Here is a 24528-nt window from a genome sequence, read left to right on the forward strand (position 1 = left end):
CTAGGTGATGCTTGCTGTTGAATCGGAAACATTTTCATTTACATCAGCCATTGCCAACCTGGTGCCCTCCAAGTGTTTTGGACTTCAATTTCTATCATGATTGCTCACCACCAGATTGGCAAAGGCTGATTTACATTAAGATTTCTCTTTCCAATGTACTGGAACATTATTTTAGCTGAGATTCCTTGACTTTTAGTCTCTTCCACCCTGTTTATACAGTCCTTTCCCCCCTCCCCTTGGCTACCACTTCTTTCCAAATAAGACCCAGTTTCTGTCTTTTCTGCAATTTGCTTCATCCCTAAATGTCGTTTAGGGAAACTTCCTTCATAGGGTAGAAAATTTTATCTCAGGCCCTGCAAACATACAGATTGATACCTAGCTTACGGTGACAGTGCTTACAAATTCTAGCCCAAGACCACCATATTTCTGCCAGTGTGCCATCTTGTGTTTAGTCTAATCTAGTGTGAGGAAGAACAGCGCATTCAGAGAACAGCACATGTACTCACTCTGGTTTTTATTAGTCAGCAAGAGCTGCTTAAAAAATACACCTTGTTATCTGTAAGAAATGATCTATTTTGTCGAGATCAAGTACCGTGTACATGTCAGGGCAGGCAGGAGTCCAAGGGGTGAGCAGAAGAGGCAGGGGGACAGGAGAATGATCCAGAGGAAGGGGCCAGTGACTTGTGGGGTTCTGCGCCACCTGTGAGGCAGGAACTAGGGTGGAGGAAGAGGAAGAGTCTGGGCAGTCAGAGCCGGGAGGAAAGAAGTGGGGGCAAAGAGTTGCAAGAACACTCAGAGGGGAAATAAATAGTATCAGAGAGAGTTGGGCCATTAGAAACTCCTCCATCCCCTCCAAGGACAGGGAAGGGCTTAAAGTGACAGGAGCAGCTACAGCCGCCGCATAGGAGAAGTCGCCGGTTGCTTGTGTCTCAGACAAGAGATTTAAGTGAACTGGAAGGGGAACGGTCGCTCTGTTGCTCCAACTGTCCGGGTCGGAGCACAAGTCTGAAGAAGCAGGTTCCTAGCTAGGCAATCAACAAGCGCGAGGTGTATCAGTATATCCCTTGCACCTTAGGAGCGGATGTAATCAAGTGTTTTGCCAATAAAGAACGAAACTTCCAACTGCTTGTCCTCATTGGGGCTGGCTGTGCCCGGGACGGTACATAAGGCAACAAGTTTCTAATATGTCGATATTTATAGTGATTGAGCCAAATAACTGGAGGAGTTTGACAAATATTAAATTGATGGATAGTCAGATGAGCATATACAGAAGTTTTGGATTAAAAACTCTGGCATTGTTAAAACATCCTTTTAAAGGGTGGGATTTTGGGTTGCCCTAAATCATCAGTACAACAGGGCAAACATTAAAAGGTCTGGGGAGGGAACAAACTTAAGAGAATTTTTAAGTGCTCCCCATCTAGAAAAAGGAAACACTGGTTTGTCAGTAAATGGAGGGAAATAGAGTATTTTCCATTTGTCTGAAAAAAGATCATACAATACTTGGATTAGGTTTGTTCAAATAATTATTTAGCTTTTTTTAAAAAAAGCTCTCATAAGTAGGGTGAATAGTGACACATTTTGTAGATATTTCTGTTTGTAGAATTACTTCTGCATAGAAGAAGATTTTGCTGCTTGCAACTTTTCAATGTATAATGAGACTTTAGTCCATTGGTTTTGTTGAGTCTCCTCTGAGTATGTCTTAGATGGATATCATTCTAACAATTCAAATTTTATTTTCCTCTGCCCTTGCTGAACTGAAACCTTAAGATAAGCCAGTCTGTCAGAAGCTGGAAGTATAAAAATAGAACAACCTTTTGATTTTTAGCTACATTTTGTTGTTGATTGTTTTTGTATAGTTTTCCAGTACAATGATACTTGTATAATATACAAACTTGAACTGAAGTTCAAGAAATAGAGAAGAAAGTGAGGTAAGTAACTGTACATGGCCAGTTACTTTAGTTGGCCGGCCTTTTCTGTGCAAATCCATGTGTGCCATGCAAGAAGATAAAAAAACAAAACTGATTTAGACCCTTGGTGAGCTTTTGTAAGAACTATGACGTAATTTTCGCCAATACGTTCATAATAGATATAGAAACTGTTTAAGAAACCCTGGGTGGAACAGTGCATCTTAAGGGGAGAAGTTGAGATAAGGGGTGCTAACGTGGGGAGGGGGTGGAGGAAGGAAGATGTGAGCCATAATTTTAGCATGGTTGAAATTTTCATATCTGTACTTTCTTGTGATGCACATGTAAACCTTTGCCTGAGCTGCATAATATTTTACACTGCAAAGTGCCTTTGTAGGGTAGTAAATATACCACATGCTGTGATAAACATGTGAAAGTCCTTTGTATCTAAAAAAAACTAGAAATTTTGACTCTGTACCTGTAATGGGAATACATAGCACAATAGTGTGTGGTTTTGATAGGAAAGCATTTTCACGATTCTTTATTGGAAAGAATAATTTTGAGTACTACATTGCACTCATTCTGGAGTCATTCTTCATCATGCTTTTTCTCTCATTTATGTACCAACATGAGTTTCATTGTAGGAACAAAGGAAATAAAATAAACAAATATTTAAAGCTCTTGCATGTTATTTGGGATTACTTGAATGTGTGGATTCCCCCCCTCCCTTGTGCTGGTTCCTCCTGAGTAAATAAACAAATAGCTTTGTTTCTTGTAGGGTTCCCTGTGACTCCACATATGCCAACAAATGTCAACCTAGGTGATCGTGTTTTCTATTTGAACCATCAGTAATTTGTTTTGTTGTGTTGAATCTTGAGGTGTTTATATAGTTGAGCTGGCAAAGTGCACAGCATTATTCAGCTTGACACCTTTTGCATTAAGAAGAGACTGGACTTGAATAAACAGGGCTGTTTTGACTTCCATCTTCTAATTTAATGGAGAAACTTATAGTATCCAGCTGCAAATGATTAACACACTTCAAACATTTCCCCTCTAAGTGTGATTTCAGAGGAAGTCAGTGTGATTGATAAGCATGTGACCATCTTGATTTTCATATTGCTTACATTTTGTCAATCCTCCCCTTTCTAACATGGTTGATTAGTAACGGGTGGACTGACAAAATTGATATGATGAGTATTAGTAGACAGAATTATGAGGTTACTCTTACAGATGTCTATCCAAGTCTCTTGTTTCAGTCAACATTTTTGGCCTAATAATCTACACCTTTTGTGCAATTTGTGTAGCTAGGCAATGCCTTTGCATTAGCTGCTTCTTATAACTGAACTTTGCAATTTAGGTGACTTTGGCAATCTCTGTTGTAAACATTGATAGTGAATATTTGTTTTTCATAGTTGCAAGAATATCCATGTCCCATAGGACAAAACCCAGTTGTTTAAAAATATACTATTGCGATGTCGCAAAGTAGCCTTTTAATATTTATCCAGTGTGGATAAGTGTTAGATGCACGTTTGGAGTATTTTCTTGTATTGAACCCTACTTGAATCTTGTGCATATGCTAATAAAAGTTTGAGAATCAGAATTTGCTATTGAGATGCCTTATATTTTTAACGGAGTTCAAAGAAGAGGTGGCTTTTAAAAAGGGAGCTGCTTTGAATAATGCATCTATATTTATTTTACTTTGTGATATCGATAATGAATTTTTTAAAGCCTTACACTGAGCAGAATGATGTAAGTGGTAAGTGAAGACATTCTGTAAATGGTACAGTCAGATTACATCAGTGACTAACAACTATAGAAAGCCCTCATTCTGTTCAAGTTCACTGCATTTGTCTCATGTTAGCCACCTGCATATGAATGAAGACATTTATCTACAGTGTAGCTGCTGGAAAGTATAGAAATGATTATAGTCAGTATGGTAGGAATGAGCTGAGCAGATAAGCAGCTTTTGCTGCAGCAGATATACTACTGTATATCTGAATCTTGCTGTTAGGATTGCTTTTCAGATCTATGTACAGTATATGAATGCTATGGTTTTAAAAGCATTTCTGCATTTGGAAAGCCCAGTGTTTGTAAGCCAGAAATGATTGCCACGTTCGTGTTCAAAGGACATGTATTTTTGCGGGGGTAGAGAGGGTAGACCTTATTGATAGTCCTCTAACCCAAAGTAGCTAAAAAGAAACAGCAGCACTATGTGTCTTTTATTCGTTAGAAATCTGTAATATGTGTGTACATTGCTGTGAATGTCCAAAATCTGGTGAACTGTGACGTTTTCAAGTATGAGTCCTGACAATTCCAGATGGCTAATGTTGACAGTGATCTAAATGTAATTTGCCAACTGTGTATATCCAAACAGCAGTTGGGGCACTGTCAGTATTTCATAGATTCACTTGGACATTCACACAAACCAGTTGGGATTGTCAGAATTCACATGTGGAAGTCAGTGTTCACTGTCATGTAGTATTTGTACGCAAGAGTTAACTAATGCAAAACAGGATAAAAAGGTTCCCCTGCTGAACAAGTTAATTGAAAACTGAGTGGTAAAGAATAATAAGCACTTATGTGGATCTTTAAAGAAATGCCTCCGTTGGATTTGTTTCAGACTTGCATTGAATCTGGGAAGCAGTAAGTAGATATCAGAGGAAAATGTGCCGTAATGTGTAGGCTCTCTTTCAACAAATCAGTTTTGCAACTCATTGCCTTTACATTTAAGTTATCGTGAATACAAGTAGATTTCAAATTGCAGCTTTTTACCAAGCTGTGAAGTCTTGGAGCCAGAACTTTAAACGAGCCCTTATGCCAGGGGTCCCCAAACTAAGGCCTGGGGGCCGGATGCGGCCTAATTGCCTTCTAAATCCGTCCCGCGGACGGTCTGGGAATCAGCGTGTTTTTACATGAGTAGAATGTGTGCTTTTATTAAAAATGCATCTCTGGGTTATTTGTGGGGCATAGGAATTGGTTCATAATTTTTTTTCAAAATATAGTCTGGCCCCCCACAAGGTCTGAGGGACAGTGGACCAGCCCCCTGCTGAAAAAGTTTGCTGACCCCTGCCTTATGCTGTCCTAAAACTCAATCTGCCTTTGGTGTCTAGCCAATGTAAAGTTTGCAGAGTAGGCATGATATACTCAGAGCAATAAGTAAACATGCTGCCTCCAATAGTGGCAGGTCTTAAGATCCCAACCTAATGCAAAAAGAGTTAATAATCAAATATTTCACAGTATTTTCATAGGTTTAATAGAAGGTGTGCAGTGGGAAAGTGTTGTAAAGTAAGAGCAACGACCTTATTTATTACACTTGCCTGTCTTAGATAGTTTGAAAGTGACCAATTTCCTATTATTAATAAACAGAAATCAAGTTGCATACAAAACCTCTGCTAGCTGTAAATAGGTAGTGATAGTTGGACAGCTAGATGAACTAGTCCCATTCTCAATAGATTTTAGCATGTATTCTCTGGTTTCTGCTTTTTCCTGAAGTTAGTTCAGTCTTTTCATTTAAAAGGGAGTGGGTGGTAACTCTTAACAGCAGCTAAGCCCCTTTTTGCATATATGTGCTACTAGAAGTTTTGGACTCCCCGTGAATATTGAGGGAGAACTTATCTTTGAATTTTCTGGATCTGCCTTTAAGAGACAGAATTTGTCTCATAGGGAGAATAGATGATCAAACAGATTTGCTGATTAGATCTGTCACACTTTGTTCTGCCCTTTGTGCAGACCAAATACCAAATTTAACCAAAGTATGGAGCAATTAAGGGCACTTGGTGTCTGATCTCACAGCTTCTGGCACTGAATGGTAGGCAGAGGCATACGTAGGGATTGGTGAAACTGGCCACACTGGGGACGCAGGCCTGCCCCCCCTCCAAAGAACAGTCACCATTGGAGATGGACTGGGAGAGGAAGTGACTCTAGACCCCTTTCGGATTCTGCATCACCCAGCAACAGAGGAGAGGGGAGGGAGTCTAGTCTGCTGGGAGGCTGGAAGTGCCATTGTTCTCTCCACTTCCCTTCCTCCCCTGCCACCAAGGCCACCTTTCAGCTAAAGCTAGTGAGTTGACAAAGCTCAGCAGTTGCAGCAATGAGCTCAAACAACAGTTCTCAGCTAAGCCTGAACCTCAGCAGTTCTACAGTGCCATTGCACTATGGGTCTGACTGTTGGGGTTTAGAGCTAGGTAAGTAGGATTCAGTAGCTTTGAGCTCAAGCTGTGAAGTCAAGGATTTTACCTTTACCTTTCAACAGTGTACAGGAGATTTTGAGTGGGAGGTTGGATTCAAGGAGCATGTGCGTCATGTTGCACAGCCTGGAATCAATTCAACTGCTATAATATTTTTAAGCAGTACTACTTACTCTTAGAAATTTTTTCACCTTTATAGAAGCTTAAAAAGTCCCTGGAAGGATGATTAATTAGGATTGCATAATTACTTTTCTAATTAATTCCAGAACCCCCACCCAGAATTCATTTAACTTCAAAGAGCTCAAAGTCCTTGAAAGTTTATAGCATCCTGGTGTTGTGGTGGCGTAAGAATTATGGTCTTGGAATGCATTTAAATTGTTGGAGGTCCTGTCAGGTCAGATGTTTCGCAAATATGTTTACCTCCCCATACCCTTTCTGGACATACACTCTCCACTTTCTCTTCCTCTTGGAGGGCAATAAGCATGTTTCACTGGACTATCAAGTTTGGTATTAGCAGAAGTGAAATGATGATCAAGCTCACATTTTATACATTCTCTCTCTCCACCTCTTTATAGTGGGAATATGCACATCTCTTCAAGTACTAGGGCTTATATACAAAAACATGCAGGTGGGCTCTGTCTAGGAGGCTACTGCCACCCAAAAAGCTGCTGTTGATATCTAGGGGTTCTTGAGAGCAGCATACTGTGGCCTCAGGAAGTTGCAGTGGATGCAAGGAGTAGGAGGAAATCAGAGAGGCCATTTTGCGCCATCCACTTGAAAAAGGGTGCCTTTGAATCCAAGTGTGTGATTTTAGGGGTGGGAACCATGTTGCAATAGTTTCTTCTCATAATCCCATCAGATCTGGCAGCACACTAGTCATCTGCTAAAAGGCATTTGTTACCTGGAAAGAACTTCCACACTCTGTTGGAACTGTGACATCATTAGAGGTGTGTGTCTGCTTTTACTGGTCATGTGTTTTCAAGTGTTCTGTTGCTGCCTCTGGTCATTTCTGTTGCTTTATACAGATGGCATGGCCTTCATTTACTAATTACAAGTTCTTCTCCTGTTTATTGTCACAGACAGACATTAATATCCATAATTTTGTTGTTCTTCCTAGGACTGTTGTGTTAGGGGTCTGATTTGTCACATGTATCAGAAATCTTTGTATCATCCATGCCTCCAGAAATGTATTGGACTGCCCATTTATCCTTGTTGATTTTTAGATTGGTGTAAATTGTTGCGCCCATGTTACTTTAGAGAGTCAGAGATCAGCCAGGTGAGTGAGAAGCAGGTGGAAGCAGGCTTATTTTGGTATAGAAATATAAAGGCTTTGAGCTAGACAGAACTGTGTCTGGCAGCAGGGGCCATCCTGATTATTACGAGGTTGTTTTTGTTTTTTGTTTGTCTAAGGCTCTTCCTTTTTTAAATTTGAAAGCTGAACACCATGCCAGCAAGATGTGCTACCCCTCCCCACAAAAAGTGTGATCACTCCTGTAATGAAAGACAGCAGAGTTGAACATGGGCGTAGCCAGGGGAGGCAGGGATGGGCAGTCCCCCCCCCATCAATAAAAATCAATAAAAATACATAGTAAACTGAGGTTCTGCCACCCCCCAACAAAAGGCCTGGCTACGCCCATGGAGTTGAACTCTGTATCACTCTTTAGTTTACCCTGCTGTCTTTTTCTGTTCAGAGGCAGCTATGCACTGCTCTGAAAATGGTCGTGGTGGTGGAGATGATTATTGTAAAACTGTCCACTAAAGAGAGGTACAAATGCAGTACAAATACAGTGGTACCTCATGTTATGTACCACCCACCTTACGAATGCTGCGGGTTACATGCTCCGCTAACCCGGAAGTAGATGCCCCTTGTTGCGACCTTTGCCCCGGGATGTTGCGCTCCGGCGTTGCGGCAGCAGCGGGAGCTCATGTTATGAGCGGTTTCTGGTTACAAACGGACCTCCGGAACGGATTAAGTACGTAACACGAGGTACCACTGTAAAGCAGATGGCATAATTGCCCATCAGCTAACCTCATAATTGTATCACTGCATGCCCTAAAAAATTGAGTACGTTTATCACATGCTGCCAATAGCTGTGGATGCCGTGTAAATGAAGCTTTGTCTGAAATTACAGCTGCCTCTCTTTGTATTTGATACCATAACTATTTGTGCTAAGAATGACTTGCTTTGTTAATTTTTGACAGCTTTGCAAGTAGGGAGAATGAAAGCCCTGCAGAAGAAGGCAACCACTTCCATGTAAAAAATTGCATGACCCCATCCTTTGCAGCCTGTTGACTCCAAGGCTGACTATTGAAAGTAGCTCAGGTTGAGATGTACAAAAACACTGCAGGATTTTCATATGAGCTTTCTTTTGCTGTCTTCCAGCTTCTGGAGCTAGACGTTGGCCAAGTCATTGTGGGAAAGAGGAGCATCTACATTGTGGGGATAGCTTAATAATCATTGCCACACCAGGTTGAGGCACTGGTAGCATGCAATCAGAACTTCACAGAAAAGCAGACTATCAAAGTCAGATTAGAGTGTGGAATTTAGTGGGTTATATCCAGTGTTCATTGTGAGTTTTAATGTTGCACAACAGAGGAATACAGCAGTTGTGCTAGCAGGAACTGGTTTTCCAACAGATTCTGCAAGCTGTTGCACAAAGTCAGCAACAACCAGCTTATGCTTTTTCTCTTTTTTTGTGCACAGAATTCCGCTGGTGCAGAACATTTCACCAGTGGAACAAGTATACCTCTGTGTGACTTCAGTTTGTCGCTACATTGCACACAACCTTTTATGTTGGGTTTTGTGTTTGTTTTTTGGCAGTGAACCTTACACTTTAGCCAGCAACAGTACCATTTACTATTGTATTGTGCCTAGAAATGGAATTAGTTTCCACTAGAAAACAAATACATCTATCCATGTCTTAATATAATGAAGGGCATTCATTTTCACGTTACTGGCAGGGACTGGTTCTTCATTATTACATTTGATTTTTTATTTTTTTTTGCTTAAATTTCCAGTCTTCAGCAGCATATGCCTGAAAAAAACTCAGACATTAAATGCTGCATTAGTTCAGTTCTGAGCTGCATTTGTTTATTTATTAAATTTATATCCCCACCATTCCTCCCAAAGCTATTCTTAAGCAGTATACAGTATTTCTCTTGCCAAATTCTAATTCTTTTAGTTTGTGTTGGCATACCAGTGGAACAAATGTATCTTTGCCAGATTAGCAGCGTTTTTTTTTGGGGGGGTGTCTGTAGTAGTCTTTTTATATTGCCATTCAGACTTCTGCAGAAAGGAGTATAATTTGTATGTGGTTATATCTGCTTAAACATCATGGGTCCTTTGGACTAAAAACTATATGTACTCAGCCCATGTTCTGTACATCAAAAACAATTGCAACTCAAAAATAGAATAGGTTTCCCCCTTAGTTGAAAGTGCTAGGTATGTAAAGTAAATATGTTTTGCCTTCCCATTTCATGGGAAGCTAACAAGGGAGTAGCAACCATGCCTTTCTTCTAATGCAACACTTGGGTCTGAGGTTGGCAGGATTCATAAACTAATCCTTAAAAATACTTAAACTGGCCACAACGCATGAATCAGATACTTTTCTGAAGTCTGTTCGCCAACACAGTAAGACTCACACAGAACATCCCTCTGGACTTAATTTACCCTTTGTTTTAGAATGCTTTCCTGCGCATTGATAGGAAGTAAGGAATAAGTCATACATTCCATTGGTTCTGATGTGGAAGATGTTTCCACGTCATTGTACTTTAGTCCCAAAGATTTTCCATAATTGATGGCTCATCTTCAGCACAAGAACTTTGACAAAACAGAAGAATCTTCCTGTTTTACTATTTTATAAAATAAAAAATTAAAAAATAACTTTTATTGTAGTTCCTGATCTGCTTTGCCTTCATATTTCTAGCACTTCTGTTTGAAACATGGTCCAGTTTTGAACAGGTAAATCAAAAAGTGAGCAAATAGTTTGGAGAAGCTGGCCCAGCCTGCTCTCAGTAAGAAGCTGTATTATCCCCCCTTTCTCTTTCCATGTTATTTTAATTGCTTTATTTGCTTTCCTACCACCTTGAGAGATTGTCATAAAGATGGGAGTAATATTTCATGCCCAGTAAACCTGTACTGGGATTTCAAAGCATTTGAATTCAACCAAGCAGGATTGTCACAAATCTCTGCTGTCCTCTCCCTTGAGTCCTGTGTATATGCTAGAGGACTGGAGTTGGTCAGAGTCTGTCCCTTCAACTAATCAAAGAATGAGAGCATAGTATAGCTTGGGAGTGTGGGGGAGGTTCTTGTGTTTTGTTGGGGTTGGGCAGACTGTCACCAGGAAATAATTTGGTCTGGTTTGTAGCGACCCGGAAAGCACATTTGTGGAAATCTGTTCTGACCACACCCATCAAGGATTGCCCTTGTTGTGCTTTTGATCCCCCATCCAGCCTGCTTGTGTAGGAGAGGGATCTCCCTGGAAAATTGTGAAAGGTGTGTTCTGTTTTTGCTGCAGAAGGCTGTTGCATGAAGTTTATCTAATGCAGCAATGGTGAACCTTTGTCTCTCCAGATCTTGCTGAACTACAGTTCCCATCATCCATTGCAAGCATGGTCCCATCCCATCCCATCAGGGGTGATGAGAATTATAGTTCAACAACATTTGGAGAGCTGAAAGTTCACCACTTATGGTTCCTTCTAATGTGAAGGAACTTTAATTCACTTGCAATTAGTCCAGTCCCAACAGAATTGTGTATACAAACTCTCTTCCAAACCCAGCTTCCACACAGTCAGATCTCCCAGGAAGTGCTTCTATTGGTTAGACCTCCCTTAAATTTCATCATAACCCATAAGATGTACCTTTTTAAAAATTACACCATCTACATATGAAGTTGGACAGTAGGAACATATAGATGAAGAATATTCTAGTTGCTCACAACACAGTTGTGGAACTACCATTTCCTAGAGATTTGTCAGTCTAAGCCTGTAAAACTTTGCTTGGTTTTAAAAAGCGGAGACTGGGTGTGTTACAATAAATGTGTAGTGTCTTTTAATGGGGTATTTTACTTTGTTACAACTTACCCACCACAAGCCAAGATAAGCCAGAATAGAACTGAGATAAACATTAAGCAGTGTTAAATTCACAATTTCAAAACTTAGCTCTTTTGTTAAAATGACCTTACAAAGTTTAGATTGATAGAAGCAATCAGCACTAAACACATTTTTTCATATGGTTGAAACAAGTGTTTAAAATAACAACTTTCTTATTTTAATAGGCTTCCTTGAGCCAGACGTATTACAGATAGAATGAAAAAGTTCAAGAGGAGACTTTCCCTAACTTTGCGTGGGAGCCAGACGATTGATGAGTCACTTTCTGAACTGGCCGAACAAATGACTATTGAAGAAAACAGCAGTAAAGATAACGGTAAAAATAACTGCTTTGCTTAAATTTTATCAAGTATTTATGAAAACTGGTATTCTTTTAATGATAAAAGTTACTTGCAGCAAGAGTGATGAATTTAAATTAGTTTTAACATTTTAGTTTAGAATAACAAGTGTGTATCTTTACTTTCGGGAAGTAATTGCAAGTTAAATATATTTATTAAGCTCAAGTTACTACAGATTTGATGGGAATACTTCAAAAATGCCTTTGTGTCTAGCCTTGTATCATTAACACATTAAGCTACAAAAATGCGGTATCATTTCATACTTAACTAGCTACAATTACTGCCTTGTAAATTATGGTATTCAGTATTGTGTTTATAATATTGCTTTATTTTTGCAGCTGTGTAAAATAACAGCTGATGAGTTGTTTAGAAAGCATAAGCTGAGATCCCAAACTCATGGCTTCTTAAAAGCACTGAACAGTGTGCATGGCTTGTCCAATAGTGGTGTTTCACAGTATAACAGATGAGATTGGTTGCACAACATCTCATTGATGTTCATGTGAATTGGGCAGCAGGAATTGGTAGTCCAACAATATCAGAAGGGATTCTAGTGTCTTACTGCTAGGAAGATTTTGGTATTTCAAATTTCTCTGCCAAGGTAATCCAAATTCTTTACACACACACACACACACACACACACACACACACACACACACACTGGAATCCATACATTTTTCCTTAATTGATTTCTATTTCTTTAATTTGCATAATATGGCAGAAGACTGTCTCTCAGTGGTGCTTTGCATGCACAAGGTCCCAGATCCTGTTCTTTGTGCAACTGGTTAACTGGCTTGGAGTGACATCTGCCTGGGATCCTGGCAAGTAACTGTTGATCAATAGCTTAGAAGAAGCTATGATGAAGACAATCTAATAGACTGAGCAATATATACAGTGGTACCTCGGGTTACAAACACTTTGGGTTACAGACTTTGCTAACCCGGAAGTAGTACCTCGGTTAAGAACTTTACCTCAGGGTGAGAACACAAATTGCGCGACGGTGGCAATGGGAGGCTCCATTAGCTAAAGTTGTACCTCAGATTAAGAACAGACCTCTGGAACGAATTAAGTTCATAACCAGAGGTAGCACTGTAATTATCTTGCTTTAGCTACTCATGGGGAGGGAGGTGCTGAAACCCTATTCTGTGACCATTCAGAATTCTACATGGCCCTTTCCCTCCTCTAAATTTGGATACAGGAATTTATTTGCAAAGAAGAGAACAGCCAATATTCAGCTAAAGGTTTGTTGGAGCCTCTTCTGCTGTTGTTCAGTACAGTGGTACCTCGGGTTACGAACTTAATTCGTTCCGGAGGTCCGTTCTTAACCCGGAACCATTCTTAACCTGTGGTGCGCTTTTGCTAATGGGGCTTCCAATTGCCACCACGCCGCCGTGGCGAGATTTCTGTTCTCATCCTGGGGCAAAGTTTGTAACCCGAGGTACTGCTTCCGGGTTAGCAGAGTTTGTAACCCGAGGTGTTTGTAACCCAAGGTACCACTGTGTAAGAAATAGTTTACCTCTATATGAGTAGAAGTTGCAGCAAAGAATGTCAACAAAACTTCAGCGGTGTTTATGGTTCCCTTAATTTCATGCAAATTATTTATTTGAGTAGTGATCACAGTTCCTATGCATGTGGGAAAGCTATTTGTGATGCGTTATATAGAAAAGGAGAAGTTGCATAAAGGTGGGCGTGCCTTATTCAGATCTGAGAATGAGTCAAATTATACAGTTCACTATCCGAAGGACTGTTTCTTAAGGCATGGCTTAACTTCTCAGACTGTATTATTATGATATACATAATATCCTAAGCATTAAATATACATGTGTGTGTGTTCAGAGCAGAATATCCTTCCTTGCTCACACGCTGCGTTTCCTCTTCCAACAATTCAGAATGAATAATATTGACTTGCCATTACGCAGCCAAATCCTGTCCCACATGTGTGCTTGTCTTGCTGTGTATCCGCCTCTAAGGAAATTGAACTCTTATGTTTATTGCTGCTGTACAAAAGGCATTCATGAAATCATGGCTAGAACTGTCACCTCAGGCCTTCGAGAACAGAACCCTGTTGCTAACTCTCATTTTTAAGTAACTGTATGTATAGAGAAAGTGAAGCTTTGTGGGAAGAAGGAACAAATAGTAGCAGAAAGGAAGAGAACATTATGTGTGGGGCGGAAGAGTGTGTAGGAAGGGGGAGGAGCATCCCAAAGTACTGCAAGGAAATCATGAACAAGAGGGGCGAAGGACAGTGTACTCTTGGTGTTGTTTTTTAGTCAGATAGGAAGTGGAGTAGATTTAACCCTGGCAAATGAGATTCTACATCACCAGTCCTATTGACTATGTTGCCTTTTAAGCCTTTTCAAGTATACTGTTTATTTACACATTTTGGAAGCTTCAAGCTGCACTGACCATATGGGAAAAGGTGGTGAAGGGAGCAGAGGACACATTCCATAAATGCTAGTGATATAACTTACTGTTGGCATCTGTCTATCTCAAGAGATAATTAAGTGCGCCTCCAGGGGTGCAGTCAAACCGCTGCTAACAGCACCTAAGTGACCTCCCCAGGGCACTGGTGCTAAGGCACCAGTAAGGACCAGTTTTTGCTATTTCCAGTTTGGCTTGAAGCCTTTGCTTATAGATGTTGCACTGTTGGCTTCTTCATGGTAAAGCACACAACATAAAGCTTGTTGTTGATCCAAAGTCCAACACACATATTGTACACAGCTAGATATAAATCCATATGACTACAGTTAAACATCTCACCAGAGAGTTTCTTTGTCCCTTGGCTCCCAAGCATCTTGCTATATGAAATGCTTCCTGATTCTGTTCCTAAGCAACTGCTTTGTTCTGTATTTAGAGAGTGCACTTCTGTTTTTCTGGAAGTCATTGTTTATACTGTTTCCATCATCTACAAAGAAACTTAGAGCTGTGTTAATACCTGTCCATTTCACCTTCTGAGATCTGTCACTGTTTAAGGCTCCTGCAAGTCATCTTGAATTGATTTAGTATCCTAGCTGTTTTCTGAACAGTTGCAAATTGTGGGTAGACATCACCCTCATTTAGAGGACCAAAATATCCTGCTGTGGTGAACAGTTGCAAAGGAAAGGCTCTTGACACACAGAAATAAGAAATGACCATTCCCTTGATGGCTAGGTTCCAGAATATGTAAATCTTAATAATCTAGAGATGTTTTTGTGGGATCTGTGGGAAAGTTGTAAAATGATTTCATCATAAGAAGCAGCTCACCAAATATCAACAAGGGAGTTAAATATATACCAGTATGCTTGTGGGATTGCCTTAGCCCATATATGCCTATTTAATCTGCAAAACTGGCACTGTTACAAGTGCTACAAAATGCTCATCGCACACTTGTAAGAAATTGATCTTTTAGTATGCAGTGCAGGAATCTTTTGCCCAACGTGGGGCATGAACCCACGATCCTGTGATTAAGAGTCTCACGCTCTGTTGTTGGCAGCTGTCTGTCTCGAGAGAGACAAAATTCTACTGAATGAGCTAGTTACCTTTGCTTCAGAGAAGCAAAGGAAAGCCATGAACGTGATTATTTAATGAGCACAAATGGATTGTGGTCGAGCAACAGGATGTGCCTTTTTGTAAAAACCCCTGTTAACGTCCATCTAGCTATCGGAAGCTTTTCACTACGGTCTGGAAGTGGTTGAGCGTAGGTGTTTTATCACGTTTCACCCTGTCTTACAGGGTTGTTATGTAGAAGACACAACATGAAATAACAGTGTTAACTTTCGATTCACTGTGCGTTACCCACAGCTTCTGAAAATATAGCTAGGCAAGCAGAACTGCTCCAGTGTCTGCGCTGTGCATAAGTACGTGAGAGTGGTGGAGACTTAGAAGGAATCGTAATAAGCGGAGAACAAAGGCCAGAGAGGTTGGCTGCCCTCAGTTCCTGCTGCCCCACATATCCCCTTCCCATGCTAAGTTGCCTTTCTCCTTTCTCTTTCCCTTGGTCCCTCTCCCTCTCCTGCCCTTTGACCCTGCTCCTTTTGTTCTTCCAGCTTGCTCCCCCTCCTTTGGGCTCTCTCGCCACTCAGTCAGTCCTCTCAGACATTTTCTGTCAGCTTGAAGGTTGTGCCTTTAAGCTTGGAAGGTTTCCTGCGGCCTAGCTTTTGACAGTGTTGGGCTTTGCCTTGGCGAACTCTTCTTCCCAGCTTGCAGGACGCCCTGCTTTCTGGAGGCAGAGAGGTGCTAATAAGTATATGATACCTTCAAGGGCAGTAAAGAAAGCTAGCAGCATTGGTTTGTTGCTTTAGTAGTGCTATTCAAAAGAGTAATATAGGAGGCAGGGGTACCTGTTTCATCCAGTCACATAGCTTAAAGTTACAGTGGTACCTCAGGTTACATACGCTTCAGGTTAAGAACTTTGCTAACCCAGAAATAACACTTCAGGTCAAGAACTTTGTTTCAGGATAAGAACAGAAATTGTGGTCTGGCGGTGCAGCGGGAGGTGCCATTAGCTAAAGTGGTGCTTCAGGTTAAGAACAGTTTCAGGTTAAGAACGGACCTCCGGAACGAATTAAGTACTTAACCAGAGGTACCACTGTACTTGGATTGTCTCTCAGGAAAGAGAAATGAATCGGTCTGAAAAAACATTTCACATTCCTAGTTGCCATTATCACATTCCTAGGATGTGAGTGAGGGTCCTGGGTACAAGGTTAAACAATAATTGTTCCGCTGTAGAGAATTGTAATGAATTGAGCTGCCCTCTGTTTAACTCAAAATAGAGAGCAGGTCAGTTCATAGGAATAATTTGTTACAGTTTTCTCCTTGTAGAAAAGAACATGTGATTACAGTACAAGTATGTGTATATATTGCTGAAAGTAAACAGATCACACTTTTGTGTTCCTACATGAGAGTAAAAATGTAATCAACAAAGTGACACAAAGATATGCTTGCATTTTAGCAAATAAACACTTTGCAGTTTAAAAAGTGCTTTTTTCCTCTTTGAGGAAATTTGGCTACTTATTTTAATTACATTGTGGATCCAAAATTCACAAAAACTCATAAACTTTCCACGCATAGGATTGGACTTCTCACTGTTTTGGTCTAATAGAAGAAGAGAACTTGACAGTGTGGGATTACTTTTGAACAATCTGTTTCTTGCAGATTTGTTTAGTTTTAATCAAAGGTACTTCATGAATATCTTAAGGCTTTTTAACAGACTGTGTCGGTTCTTTGATGTATTAATTGAATAAATTTATGTAATTCAGTAACATCTGAGGCCATTTAGTTTTCTTACCACTTCATGTTTTCTCTATGGTTGTTTTTTTAAAGGTACTTGATGATATATTTATTATGCTACGCTTATGTTGGTGTATTCTAAATTCACAAAACGGAATATTACCCTTTCTGCATGTATATGAGCCATCTTAAGGATGGAACCTTTTCAGATGAGTCCATTAGGCAGGACTTTCAAAGAATGTTATTCCCTCAGCTTCCCAGGCACATTGTCTGAGGCAGGGGTCAGCAAACTTTTTCAGCAGGGGGCCGGTCCACTGTCCCTCAGACCTTGGGGGGGGGGGCGGACTATATTTGGGGGGGGGGAAATGGACCAATTCCTATGCCCCACAAAATAACCCAGAGATGCATTTTAAATAAAAGCACACATTCTACTCATGTAAAAACACCAGGCAGGCCCCACAAATAACCCAGAGATGCATTTTAAATAAAAGGACACATTCTACTCATGTAAAAACACGCTGATTCCCCAGACCGTCCGCGGGCCGGATTTAGAAGGCGATAGGGCCGCATCCGGCCCCCGGTCCTTAGTTTGGGGAACCCTGGTCTGAGGTATGATACACCGGGCTGCACGTACCCTGCATTAAAAATGTGAATTGCCTGGGAACAGAATTTTAGCATTATTCGTCAGGAAAAGCTGGTGCAACCTGTTTAAATTTATGCAAATTCAGCAAACATGCAGATTTCTTTTTCACTGTGGACTCTGTGCCATGATGACTTTGCACTACCCCTGAAAGGAAGGACATCTGATTTTTTTTTTCTGTTCACCTACTTATTGCTGCTCTCTTAAACCCTCTGCAGCAGCTGCTTTCTCACCCTTTTTGCTGAGCCAGAGGTGTCAATCTGTACAACACCTTGATGATACCGGGGTGAATTGAATGCCTGTCTCTTGTACCAGCTCAGTGATTGCTGCATGCCTACTAGGCTATACAATATTCTGGCTCTCAGCTATGCTTAGGGAGTTTCTCTGGCTCAGCTTCTGCACATAGGAGGGAGTGAAAGTGAACATTTTTTCTTGTGTGTTTTCTTTTGTGTGGTGTGCTTCACCGTTGATGATCTACCTTCCCAGTTTCAAATATTTTGAACCTGATTCAAATACCGCTGTAAGCAGACTGTGTGGTAACTCTGTTCTTCTCTCTCTCTCTCTCTCTCTCTCTCTCTCTCTCTCTCTCTCTCTCTCTCTCAACATGTTCCTGAATTTCCTGCTTGTGGGATGAATTGGTTGGTGTTGGCAAATTTCAGAGCCTATTGTGAAGAATGGCAGACCTCCAACATCCCATAGTATGCACTCATTCCTTCACCAGTACACAGGATCCTTCAAAAAGCCTCCGCTACGAAGACCACACAGTGTTATCGGTGGCAGCCTTGGCTCTTTCATGGCGATGCCAAGGAATGGGAGCAGATTAGGTAATGTGTCCTTATATTATCAATTCATTATGTTATTCTATGGCTTCTACACTCCAGAGCATCAGTAAGGCAATCGTTTTTCTAATATAGTAATAGAAATAAAACTGGCGGACACCTAGTTAGTTGTGTGCCAAACAACAACAACTGTAAGTATTAATTTATAAAACATTTGCATGTGAATGGCTAACACCTTAGGAAGGTAGACTGTATCCCTCACACAGACCACAATCCAAATTGTTGGCTGCCGCCGCCGAGGTTCTGGAGTCATGGAGCTACCACCACATCCACAGCCTGGCTGCTCAGAGTGGTGGCAACAGAAAGGAGGTGTGGAGCTGGGCTGATCAGGCTTGATCCCTGCACCTGCACCTGCATGAGGCTGGCACAGCAATTGGGAACAAATCACTCCTGATGCCTACTAGCTATGAGAGCAATTCAGCATCCTGCAAATCCCAGGCTGATGTAACCTTCACTCCATTTCATTGCTGTCCGCTGGACTCTGTTGGGGATACCATTGGCAGCCTTCTGCCCATATTGCCGGTGGAGCAGCTCAAGTGCCACTTTATTGGCAGCAGTTGACAGGAGCCCAGCAGTTCATAGAATCGTGTATTTAAAGGCCGCTAAGATTGCAGTGCTATGCATACTTATGTGCGAGTAAGTCCTATTAAACTCAATGTGACTTATTTACGAGTAGACATGAATAGGATGGTGTTGTAAAGCCCCATTTGGGTGTTCACTCTTGTGATTCAAGAACCCCATGATTCAAGGAATACTGTCACCCTTCCAGAAAGGCCCAGTTAATCCAGACCAGAGTATGTCACAAAGCATGTACACAGCGTTATGGTGCTTCACAAAAAAAGGCTTCAAGAAATCTCAAAGTATACATCCTTCTGTATACTTATTCATTCTAAATGGAAACGGCAGTTGTTGCCATCTTCTTGTCGGCTTCCTTCTTAACTGAAGCTTAAGATAGCAGTAATGTTTGGTGGTTGAAGCAATCAAAATAAAGGTGGAGTGTAAATCATGAGTCCCCATGATGAAACATTTGGATTGACTGTTCTAAGTTGGTGATGGTGGGAAGATGATATTGCCAGACTTCAGCCCATTGGCTAGAGATGACAGCTGTGAAAAACGTTTGCACAAGATTCATAACCAATCCATTCTTTACAGTCTCCTTCCTAAGTCTTATGGTGATCTCTCCTCCTGCAATTATTTTGTTGTCTGAATCAATTACATGCTTTTATGTTACTGAATCCTTGGAATATTGCTTAAATATTCATGAGTGCAGGTTCCCCCGCCCCCTCCCATTTATACGGAAATTAACTGGCAGGCTTGCCAGTTCTTTGTGTCTGCAGATGTGAATTAGGTTTCCCAGAGGTGTAATTTTATGTCAATAAGCTCAAGATATAGAAATCATTCCTATGAACAGAGTACAGCTTTGTCTGATAAGCAGAAGGGGACTTCAGTTGGTATAGTCAATTTCCTGCATCTGCCACTACTTCACCCAGTCGATTGTATTAAATTTATTCTTTTGCATAATGGGAATAACATCTACCATGCATGACTTTTAATTAATACAAAGTGCATTTTTTTGTTTTATTTTCAAGTGGATACAAGAATATTTAGGGCTATAAAAATAATTTCTGCAAACAGAAGCTACTCCAGCTTAGCAACTGCAGCAGTCATTAATACCTAGCTTCTACTGAATTGGAAGTTTAAGCATTGTAATTGCCAAAATGGATGTCATTACTCACAGAAGAATCTTTCGTATTCATAACAATGGATTGATCAAACATTTTGTTGTCTGATATCAACCATTCTGCAACTAACTACTTAATCTGCAGATGGCATTTTTCAATAAAGCCTTCACCTTCCTCATCAGTCATTTTCCATATAATTTATTTAAAGCATGTATGTGACAATACACATACAAACATGTTTTATTGTATCAAAGGCCTATTTATAAACCCTGTACCTGGATTTGATTTGATTCCTTTCCCCTACAATACTAATAAATATTTCTTTAGTTGACAGTACTGGAATACATAATGGGAAATTGTAGAACCTCCTTTATTAGATCATTATTGGATAATTATTTCTAAATAATCTATTGCATTTATTAGTGTATAGTGCTAGAATCTAGGCATTGTAGCATCAGGGTTTATTTAATTAGCTATCCATTTCTGTTATGGGTGCATAGTGCTAAAGAAGCATTTATCGGGGGGTGGGGAATCAAATAACAAAGTAAATGTTTAAAATGGCACAAAGCCTATAGTATCAGCAAGTGATTGCATCACCCTTGTCACCTAAACCTGAGTCAACATGCGTTGGATATGATATGTAATGGATGCACTTGCACATAGTCTAATGTTGCTTTTGCATAACTAGGCCTATGTTGATTGCACTTATGTACGTACACAACAGTTTATATGCACAGGTGGAACAGGTGTAGTCTTTCTCCTCTCCCACACATTGATTGCACAGGATTTGCCTGGAACATAAAGCAGCCTGTAACCCCATACTAAAGGAAATTAGCTTCTGTCAAAAATCAAATATATGTATGCATTTCCATAGAGGGTTAGATAATCTTCAGTAAACCCGAGCAAGGAATTGGATTTGTGTACTCCACCCAGCTCTCCTGTGCAGAACACCTGACTAGTTTTACTTTCAATCTCAAAGAATCTTGAGTTACTATTAGGTGCAAAAGAGGAATCCTGTTTTAAAGCAAACAATATTTAAATCTCGAGTGGGCATAAGTTCTGGGTGATTTGCAGTAGATCAATAATTGCAGTAGGCAATATTTTTTCTGAATCCAAATATGTTAAAGAATAGCAGCAACAAAATGACTCTTCCCACCTTGATTTTGAGATTCAATTTTGCATCTGCTGCCTGAGGCAGAGCCTATAGTGTATGTGTACCAAGTCTCTTCAGGGCTTCCAACCAGCAATGCCCAGCTTTAACAAAGTTTCCTAGGGAACATGGGGTCCTTCCAGAATGAGGCATTGTGGGTAAGGTTGCCCTGAAGAGTGACTATGCAGCTGCTTTCCTATGACAGCAGCAGCAAGTATTATTTAAAGTTTTGAGAAAACTATTAGACTTTAAACACTTTGTAACTTACGTTTTAAACCATGGGTTGAAGTTGTCTTGTTAGCAGTTAACATTTGTTTTAACCAATATTCCAGGATTGCACATAGCTCATAAGCTGAGTTTCTTTGAAACTGTAATTTTTCTTGGCATAATTCTTGACTGTATGAGAGGAGAAGGGAGAGAGCAGCACGCAAAGCCCAACACCTTTTTTAGACTCACTGAGGCTTCTCTGTGTTGCAGTAAACCATGGTTTCATTTTACATATGAACCAGCCCATTGTGTTGCTGGATTATTTCTTCTAGGGCACTTTGTTTGGTTGTAGACTTGTTCCTTATTATGATATTTTTCATCCAGAGAAGTATGCACTCTTTCATTTTTGAAAAGGAATCTGTTAAATACTATGCAGCATGACAAGATAATTCACACCACTGAATTCTTCAGAATGGCCTAGATATGCCTTTTATCTTGCAGTCTTATGTTTCATCAAGAAAGTACTCCGTGTGTACTTTGAAAATAATAGATTTGGTGTCCCTAAGAAAAATAGTCTGTTCACATTTCCTTCACTGGAATATATTGGCAAAAGCAGTGTTAAGCCCTCTTAACAGTTACCCAACATCTTTAAAAACAACAACAACAACTAGACATTTTCCTATTTTTCCTTCATAAAGTTGTCATTTGAGGTAAATAATACAAATCTGGATGTAATTTAGTCATCACTAATTGTGGCTCTTGTATGTTTTTCTCATTTCCTACTATGTTTTAAAAACGCTAAAAATTACATGTAAATGTTACATTCATAATTTGACATTTACTGTAGCATATTGTAAGTTCCGTGGGGGTGGTTTGCTCGCGAGTAACCAGACAAGACTCCAAACCGTCTTTTAACAGGTTTATTGTGCATGCTATTTACAGTGCAGAGCTACAAGTTCATGTCTGTATCAGTCACTCACAGAATCTGGGAGTGGCCCCTTCTGGCTGTGACCCCAACATACGAGTTTCAGTATCCCAAATCTCCGCTTTCCCTCTTTGCGTTTCACCCCTCTGCGCACTTGGGCGCCAGAAATGGCATGTCTCCCTCCTCACCTGCTGAGTGAGGGGAGTGCAGGGTCTCTCCAACATCCCCAGAGCCTCTGCTCTCAAGACCCAAAGCTGCCTGCCCCTCCCCGCTGAAGACCTCGCTGCTCCCTCCGCTGGAAGAGGAGGTGCTGCTGGTCAGGTGGGGCCGGGGCTCTCTGTAGCATCCTGAGAGCCCTTCCACCACCCTGCGCTGAGCCAGGGACAGTTCCCTGACACATATGCAAGGAGCTGATTTGCACTGTTACCTATTTCAAGAACACAGTGCCATTACTTGAAGTAGTTTGATGATTGAATATTACTCTTGCTTGAAATGTTCTTTCTTAGCAGCTTTTAAATAAAGTATCCTCTTAAATGTATCCTTAATAAGAAGCTGTATGACTTTGCAGAAGGTTTTGACCATACACATTCTAAACTCATTTTTCTTGCTATCTCAACTGCATATTGGTAGCCTTGATATTTAAAGACAAGCAAATCGAAGAAGTTTCAATTAAAAAAAATAGAAACTCAAGTCAATAAGCCTTGTTGGACCAAAATGGTGCCGTTTTATGTTTAGAAAGAACAACCATGTTGTGGGCACAATCTTGCTGATAAAATGGGCACTACATTAATTTCCTCCAGTGCCTTTGGTTGGCAATAAAGGCAGAGTGCCTGCTTAACTGAGAGACAGTAATGTAAAGTAATGGCCGGTTTTCTTTGATTTAGATATTGTACATGAAAATCTAAAAATGGGATCAGATGGTGAAAGCGATCAAGCTTCTGGAACGTCGTCTGATGAAGTCCAATCCCCTACAGGTGTTTGCCTCAGAAACCGGATACACAGAAGGATTTCCATGGAGGTAATACTCCCCCCATGGGAAACTATATTATGTTAACAAGAGACTTGGGATTTATTTGCCTGGTTTTAACTACTTCCTTTCTTGTCAGTTAGTTTATAGTCAATTCATTGATGTTCAATATAATTAGCTGGTAGTTACTGAAGTAGCAATTAACTTTTTTCACACTTTTTCCAGATTATCTTTGATAGTGTTGTGAGAACTTATTGTAAATAAATCATCTAACCCTTTAGAGAGTTGGTATGTGAATATGTCAAAGTATACAGTGATTAATTCTCCTAGTCTGAAGGCAGGGCCAGTGTACTTTAATTTACCCTTCCAGAGAAGAACGGTCAAACAACTTGAATGGCCATGTTTAGTTCCCGAGTCTGCCTTCTTAAGCAGAATGATTGTTTTGCATGTCAACTTAATTTTTAAGGCCTGTCTACTTTTTTTTTAATAGCTTCACTTTTAGTTTTCTCCTGTTCTTCTTAAGTTTCCCCTCCTTTTCCAGTGTTTTAGTTTGTTTGAATTCATGTGCCGTATATACGTGAGTATAAGCCGACGCAAATATAAGCCGAGGCACCTAATTTGACCACAAAAAACTGGGAAAACTTATTGACTTAAGCATAAGCCGAGGGTGGGAAATGCAGCAGCTACTGGTAAATTTCAAAAATAAAAATAAATACCAATAAAAGGCTTGGAAAGAAAGGGTCTCTTACAGGGAGGGCTTAGGGGGTAAGGGGGCATATTGTGGGTACATTTCAGGGGGCAAGGGGAATATTTTGGGAAGGTTTTGGGGGGAGGGGGCAGATTCTAGGATGGATTAAGGGGTGCGTGGGGCATATTTAGGAAGGGCAACAGGGGCAAGGGGGCATATTCTGGGAAAGTTTCAGAGTGGGCAGTTTCTAGGGTGGGCAGAGCTGGGATGGGGGCAGTTTCTAGGGTGGGCAGAGCTGGGATGGGCAGGGGTTAAGAGGGAAGGCTTGGAAAGAAAGGGTCTCTTTACAGGGAGGGCTCGGGGAGGGGGCATATTTAGGCAGGAATTAAGGGGGGAGATTCTGGAATGGATTAAGGGGGAAGGGGGCAGATTCTGGGAAGGTTTCAGGGGTGGGTGGGGCATATTTAGGGAGGGCATCAGGGGCAAGGGGGCATATTCTGGGAAAATTTCAGGGTGGGTAGTTTCTAGGGTGGGCAGAGCTGGGATGGGGGAAGGGGTTAAGAGGGAAGGCTTGGAAAGAAAGTGTTTCTTTACAGGGAGGGCTCAGGGGGAGGGGGCATATTCAGGGAGGAATTAAGGGGGCAGATTCTGGGAAGGTTTCAGGGGTTGATAGTTTCAGGGTGGGCA

At 40.7% G+C, this 24528-nt stretch overlaps 1 protein-coding gene across 1 annotated transcript in view; it reads left to right on the top strand.

The window, feature by feature from the left end:
- Positions 1–24528, top strand: part of CDK17 (cyclin dependent kinase 17) — a 77534-nt gene that overhangs the window by 20322 nt on the left and 32684 nt on the right. The window contains 3 exon segments of the mRNA XM_033161442.1: positions 11368–11516; positions 18043–18207; positions 23071–23204. Coding sequence (XP_033017333.1) covers positions 11399–11516; positions 18043–18207; positions 23071–23204 — 417 coding nt within the window. The 5' untranslated portion in view covers positions 11368–11398.

Source organism: Lacerta agilis, chromosome 10, assembly GCF_009819535.1.
Source record: "Lacerta agilis isolate rLacAgi1 chromosome 10, rLacAgi1.pri, whole genome shotgun sequence".
NCBI lineage: Eukaryota > Metazoa > Chordata > Lepidosauria > Squamata > Lacertidae > Lacerta > Lacerta agilis.